Genomic DNA, 7,209 nt, shown 5'->3' on the forward strand with positions numbered 1-7,209 from the left:
ACTGCAGTTAATTTAATTACCTTAGATGTACATGTCAGTGGAAAAAAACTTTAGAGCATCTATGTGCTTATTTTTGGAAATGCAAATCTTTCACATTTTAGGACTAAATTAAAATGAAGTCTTTTTCATAGGAAACAAAAATACCTGAATAAAAAGCAAGAAATTGCTTAGGATATCTAAGCACTGACATTCTGCTCGACTGTTTCAAGGTAGCAGTCAAATAAGACCTGTCCACAAAGATCTTTACAATAATCTATACGTCACACTGCTTATGTGATTTTTTTAAAACAGAAGCTATTAAAAAAAACCTGTTTCCTCACTAAAGAACACAATTTATTCTAGTTAATCCAATCGATGATGAAACAATAGCATACATTCTTACACCTCAAAGATATAAAGGTAAGCCATTCACATTCTGTAATATTTTTATTTTAAAGCTACCAATGGTGTCGGGAAGAGTCCAGATAGTCAAAATTAATTAAATTATTTAAGACTCTTATCTTCCCATTATTTTTACATGTTCAAAGCTTCTGGTGCAGGGTTTTTATTTAACCCCCACACGCTACCCTTTAAACACGTGTAGTTAAGGATTATCAGATTTCTTGTATTCGAGTAAAATATAGCCTTCGTTGGAATACATTATGTCTATATCCCTTTTAATAGCTTTCATTCTAAAAACAAAATTTTACCACAGAATCCTTACTCGTCTTTTCCAAACTTACCAGACTAATAACACCACGAGTTTTAGCTTCTTTCCCACTCCCCGCAAAATACAGTAGCTATTCTAAATTATAATTTTTTTTTTCCGAGTATAATTTCTTTGAGGAGCCAAATCATTTCATTTTAACCCACAAGGTGTCATTAATTCGACTTTTATTCCTTGCCTAGGACCCCATCGCAATGTTTATTTTTAATCTTTGGAGTCCATTTCTTAAATGAATTTTCTTCAAATTAAAAGGGAAATCCTCTTGCTTCTAGCGGACTCTGCATAGAAAAGGTAAATTGTTCTGGTGGCTTTAATTAAGTTGAGATAGTTAGAAAGACCAGAATCATTAAAACCAAATTTTGTCCTTCTCCATGTTGTCCTGCTATTCCACCTTCTACAATTATTTGTTCAAGCAGGACACTAAAATATAAAACATTTTTCCTCTCCTGTTAACAGCTCCTATGAATTAGGTAGTCTCCAATCGGTCATTGCTTTCAAATGTGATTTTCTGGGTATGGGAACTATTATTCGCATGTTACTTGATAAGGGGTTATATTTTGGTCAATTTGCTTTAAAATATTTGGCCACATTACTCCTACGATTTATAATTTTGACTCGAGTTTTAATGGTTTGCAAAACGGACATACAAAAATGGCATCTAAAAAGAATCGATTCTAGAAACAAAGCTAAGCTGAAGCTGATCAGGAAACTGCAAAAATAGATTAAACAGATCAGCTATTTCATAAATTTGGCACTCGGTGACCCAATAAAGAATCATTTTAACAGTTTAAAATAAAATACACTTAAAAATACTGTTGTAGTTTTCATTTTCTACTCCTGAAACAAAAATAAGCCATTTATCAGTAAGTGCACTTTTTATGGAGAAAATATTTATTAGTTTTCAAATGATCACATAATACAAACATTACACAGTCATTCTAGAAAAAAATAGCTCATATTAATATTCATAAAATAAACACTGAAAAATATAGAATTGCATATTGTGACACAAAATATGAAAAAATCTGAAAGGAAAATGTATCAAAATAAAAGTTTAAATAAACAAATCAGTTCACATTAATACACAAAAAGTTTCACTTTTAAATAGCTTTTAGTGGCATGACGTGACTAGAAATGCACTTACATTTCTTTTGCAAACTTTAAGGAACAGAGCTAAAATTTAATCAAAGCATGAGATTAAGAGATTAAATCACTTTTCATCTTTCAAAACTGAAACACAAGGCTAACGATCTCGCAGGCCAATAAAGAGTTCGCACTGAGCGTCAAAGAGCTCGGCTAACTGAATTTCCCCACGGATTTCACTTTCCACTCCCCGGCTCTTTTCTGAGATGCTGAGTAGGTTTTTCAAAATTTATATGTAACTGTAAAAACTGTCTTATTAACATTTAACAAAACCAAATCAAGCATAGAAAGCTGTAACTGTTTATGAAAACTCAGAGCTCTCTAAAAAAATTTTAGTTTAAACTGATTATTTTTAAATTGCTTTTAAGTACTAGACACATAAAAATGTACTTAGAATTAACGAGGATAAAACAGGTCTAACAGCCAAGAAAGACTAAAGACCAGGTTATAACTTAGCAAATTTGTTTTCTGAAACATTTTAGATGCTTCCACATTAATAATTCTAGAATTCCTATTCTTAAAATTTACACCAAATAAAACTGGCAGCATCAGATAACTTTTAAAAACGTCTTTAACAGCTTTGTTTGACCAGTTAATAGATACAAAAACAAAGAAACAGAAAAATTTTGATAACTATTACCATCAACTCGTCATTTGGTAACTATATGCGACACTGGTCCACACGTCCTGCCCTTGCTCTGTAAAATCCCTCAGCATCACTCAAACTTTACTACACCTGCAGTGCAGACAATACCTCGCTTTCACAGGTGTGTCCTACTTCAGAAGAAGGAACGAGCTACTTTCATCTCAAAAGATGTCTCTTCTGCTTCTGTACTAGCATCTTTGTTGATCTGACCAATAAAAATAAGGCTCAAGACCAGAAAAAGGTAAGCTAAAAGAGTGTGTCCTGATTTTAAAGGTAATTTGGGAATAATTAAGACGTTCGCCTTTATCTCTAGTTCCTTTCACTGCAAGGCAACAAAAAAACAATTTCATTAAGTTTTTTTTTGGATCTCCTATGCTGCTTAAAAAGGTCTGCGTGCTTGAGTAGGGCGATTCTCAATCCCACAAGTCTGAAGTGAAACAGACACAGAGAGCTGCTCTTAAGAGAAAGGAGTCTCCCGTGCTTCCTCTATCTCGGTCTTCCGAACAGAAAGGAATAGTGTCACGGCCACGTAAGATTCCAATCTGAAAAGCTTATTGCCTTATTTGAGCCTTTCCATTTCCAAACCGAGAGTACGCCAGAGCAAATCTCCGAGTTTGCAAGTGACAAGGTCAGGTGGCTCTCTCGTCCTTGTGTCTTCTAGGCATAGCGCATGGCTCCGTCCAGCACTGCCTTCCAACTGCTGGTGCTGCGTGTGTGAGTTACCGTCCATGGCGGCTCTGCTAGAAGAGGTTCCTTTTGCTGAAGAAGCATGACGTTTACCAGGTGAAAGAAATCTGGGCGATTAGAGAACAAATAAACCGTCTCCCATTACCAAGATACCTGGAGTCACAGAAGGGATCCACCAAGGAAAAATGAAAACTTGCCAAAGGCACCGAGTTCACATTCTACCCACCGCAGATGCTAAGAGCTTCCTGGGATCAAATCCTGCCCCTGGCATCGAAGAGACTAAGGGAAAACCATCTTAACGCCATGGGGAAATCTAGGACAAGGCTCTCTTGCCACAAATAACATGGTTCCTAGGGACGAGAAAACTACTGGTGAGGGTATTTATCATAGCTTTCAGGGATACTGGATCCTGAAACTTATATTCATTCATATTTATCTTCTTAAAGAATGAAGCCTAGACTTGACAGTAAAATCATAACAGTAGTGTCATTGCAACTTTCAAGATCTAATTACTACAAAGTCCTAAAGTTTGAGGTAGGAAAAAGACCCAAACTTTCTCACTAACAGGGTAGGAGAACACCTGGACATCCCACTGTAAGTTAGCAGTGTTCAGATGTCCAGCTTGCACGGAGATGAAATACAGACACGTCTTCATTACTGGAATATAAGAGAGCACTTGGAAGCCCGCTAATACTGTTAAAGTACAATGGGCAAATATTCTCTTTTAAAAAATCCTGTGGACTACACAGGTATTCACCAAATCAAGTGCCCCAAATTATCCACTGCTTTAATTATCTGGAGAGATAAATAAATTTTAGGTCTCTTTTTGGAACAGGCACTAACCAGTGAGCATTCTTAGAAAAACAAACAGATTGCAGCCCCACTCGGTTCTAATATGAACCCAAGGAGTTCACCAACAGAATTAAATGGGCGATGGGAAGGACACTCCGACCTATAAATAAACCCAAGTAAATAATGGAAAGCACCCACTTGTTTCTTATCCTTTCCCACTCTCTCCAGAAGCTGGATATTCTGCCTCCAAGCCTTCAGTGGAGGAAGTGGACCCCTGACGTCAAAAGCTCTCCGTGGTCTTGGCTGTATCTGTGGTTCTAGGATCGCTCCTTGCACCTCTGGTAGGAGAGAAGCACTGAAATAGAGAGCTGAATATAGATTTAAGAAAAAATTCTTATTAAGAAATTACATTCTCTGGTCATTTGAGTTTGTAATGACTTATTGTCAGGATAAAAAGAAGCTACCTTTGGGCATACTTTCTTTAGTGCCTTCTTAATTCGAATTTTAGAAACGTGTCCCACAAACGATTAATAACTCGGTAAGTATTAAGAAGGGGCCTCTCTTGGTCTAAGCCATAACACGCTCTGTGACAAACCACTCAACTTCAAGTAGTGAAGACCAAATCGAAAATGACAAATTATGACTGGAAACAAGATCACAGTGGTTTTAAAGGGACGGGAACGGCACTCGACCTCAGATATGTCAGAGGAGGCGTCCCAGTTCATTCTTCTGTCAAAGAGAAGACGGATTGAAAAGTAGAAACAGAATAATCGAGCATGTTAACAGGAATACTACTAAATCTTGGGAATTGTCTAAGAAGCTGAATTTGTTCTCTGTTTTTAAGTCTTCAGTAATTTAAAGAACTGATCAGACTACAGTCCCATATTATGGCAATACAAAACTAAAGCTGAATTTTATCAAGCTATGGTTACTGTAACTGAAAAAGATTTATTCTTCAAGCACTCAGGTTTAAAAGTAGGAGGGCAGAATAGTTTGCATAGGCAAAACAGACTAAAAGTCTTTTTAAAACATATGATCATTTGGTTTTGGGTCAAGAAGGACCAGGAAATAATCATTAATGGCTACAATGCAGAAATTAAAGCAGTAAGATATACCCAAATAACAGATGATGATAAAGATACTAGAAATAGTTTGTATTATAGGTAAATAAGAGAAAGAAGCTCCAAGCACGTAACATCTGACCACGGAAAAGCTGAAAGCAGAGTAAGACAGGCAGACACGTATTTAAAGCCATAGGGGCTGCAGGATGAAACTGAACAGTGGGAAACAGATCAGTTTTACTTTGTGGTGCAGAGTGATACATCCCTATTAAATTTCAGATCTTATTCTCAATAGAAAGGTGCTGCATATTCATGCTGTATGGAACATAATGGTCACACCATCCTATATCACATTGGGGGATAAATTAACAACAACAACAAAATACCGTCAAGTAATCTGTCTCTCACAACTGGTTGTCACAAGGGTTCCTTACCTGTTAGTGGCACGAGGGTTGTGAGCTCTTGTTCGCTACCAACCAATCAACAAAGGCTACAGTCTCAGCACTAAGAAGGCCAACCGAAGGCAATGTTTTAGGGCCTTCGCTTCCTCCTGGCTCTGCCGGCCAGTGTGGAAATATACCAAGAGCTGAAAAGGAATGGTTATGCCATTACCTAACGACATTTAGACTGAAATTGTTTTAAAGCCCAAAGATGAAAGATTGAGCTAACACTTCTGTTTTAGGAATACATTCAATTCTGTACCAGTGAGAAATGAAAATACTTTGAACTAAAACAACCTACAAATTTAACCATCGAATCTGTAATTTCCAAAAAGTAAAGCAAGCAAGAAATGAAAAAAGAAATCTAAAAGGAGCCAAGGGGTGAAACTATCGTCTAGCAAGAGGTATCAAAAAAGTAACTGCGGAAATGCTTCGTGAGCCTACGTGCCAGCTCTTTTTTTCATTTTAAGTTTCCAATAGATGTTAAGTCCCAAAGTCTTTTAGTTTTGAAAGGACTGTATTTTTTGAGCAGCGGCTTTAAACAATATTTTACAATATAATCACATTGAGGAGTTATGTGAGGGATGAAGAGAGGAAAGGAACACAAATTAGAAAAAGATCTGACTACTGAGTAGCTCAAGAAATGCGATCTAATGAGGGAGTTTCCAGACTCCAAAAATCCCAAATAGATTAACAATGTATTCCACGGTTGGAGTTCCTGGGGTGGGGGCGGGGGGCTCTTTAACAGATGAGAAAGGCTTAAAATTAATACACCAGAGCTCCTGTCCGTGTTTTCGTCGTACCAACACAGAGCAAGCGGGAGCGACAAACGTGCTTTTAAATTCAACGATCATCCTCCAGTCTCTTCTAGTCAATTTCCTTGACAAATCATTCCTTTTCCTGTCTAATTGTACAATATAAACCATGAAAATTATTAAAGATTTCCCAATTAATGAGATCTCAGTAAAACTTAGTTACGTTAAGATACAGTTAAAAATATACTCAGAAACTATAAAGAAAATATGATTTTCCAAATTTCCCAGTTTTCCTTCATTTCTTGAATACTAATCAGTAATAACACTGTATCTGATTGAAAACAGGCAAAAAGGAGTGTTCCGTTTGGGACCGAAAAATTCATCTGGTCATTTTTTTGTTAAGTTTACAGGCACTCTTCACTTTGAAAATACCACCCCGCCCCAAGTCTTCCTATCTCGCTCAGACCGATATTGGGCTAAGTTTCCAATTTCTCCTTCAGTAGGAGCTACGAACTCTTCATTTTCACATCCCACAGAATACATAAATTAAAAATACAACAAACTTAGATTTTAAAAAATGTCCTCAGATTAGGTTATAGGGCAAATGAGTTGGCTAGAGAAGCAAATCCACTTATAAACTTCTCCCAAGTCACACTGCTTTCAGGATATAACTTCTTTATTTTGCCTGAAGTACCAAAACTTGTGGATTCAACATATTCATAGCCAAAACTGAATCGACGAACACATTTCTCTAAACAGAAGTTATTATGAATCACTGAGGAGAGCTGTTCTCTCTCCTGCTTCAGGAGTTAATCACTGTGGATTTCATATTGCACCATTTATAAAGAAAAGTACAAAGGCACTTTTAAAATGAGATCATTATTCAAACAAGAAGGCGCAGCCTTTGTGGGACTGTTGATGGAGGCTCCGAAGAATGACACCATAGGACCTTACCTAATTCTATTTTAACAGACAGCAC

The 7,209-nt window shown here is 36.8% G+C and overlaps 1 protein-coding gene across 9 annotated transcripts in view; it reads right to left on the reverse strand.

The window, feature by feature from the left end:
* TSC22D1 (TSC22 domain family member 1) overlaps positions 1–7,209 on the reverse strand; it is a 117,385-nt gene that overhangs the window by 83,707 nt on the left and 26,469 nt on the right. Inside the window, exons 2-3 of one of the 9 annotated variants that reach the window (XR_002777108.1) lie at positions 4,173–4,312; positions 1,575–3,289 (exon numbers count right to left, since the gene is read on the reverse strand). The exons of 1 other annotated variant lie outside the window; for it this stretch is intronic. Coding sequence is in view for 3 of the 8 variants with exons in the window: in XM_011379698.2 (XP_011378000.1) it covers positions 4,038–4,329 (292 nt within the window). In the remaining 5 variants the exon portion in view is untranslated. Of the gene's footprint in view, positions 1–1,574; positions 4,343–5,469; positions 5,622–7,209 lie in introns of those variants that run through there. 7 more of the 9 variants (XR_002777106.1, XR_002777107.1, XM_011379699.2 and 4 more) reach the window with 7 other exon arrangements.

The sequence above is a fragment of the Pteropus vampyrus genome, unplaced genomic scaffold, assembly GCF_000151845.1.
Source record: "Pteropus vampyrus isolate Shadow unplaced genomic scaffold, Pvam_2.0 Scaffold370, whole genome shotgun sequence".
In the NCBI taxonomy this organism is placed as follows: domain Eukaryota; kingdom Metazoa; phylum Chordata; class Mammalia; order Chiroptera; family Pteropodidae; genus Pteropus; species Pteropus vampyrus.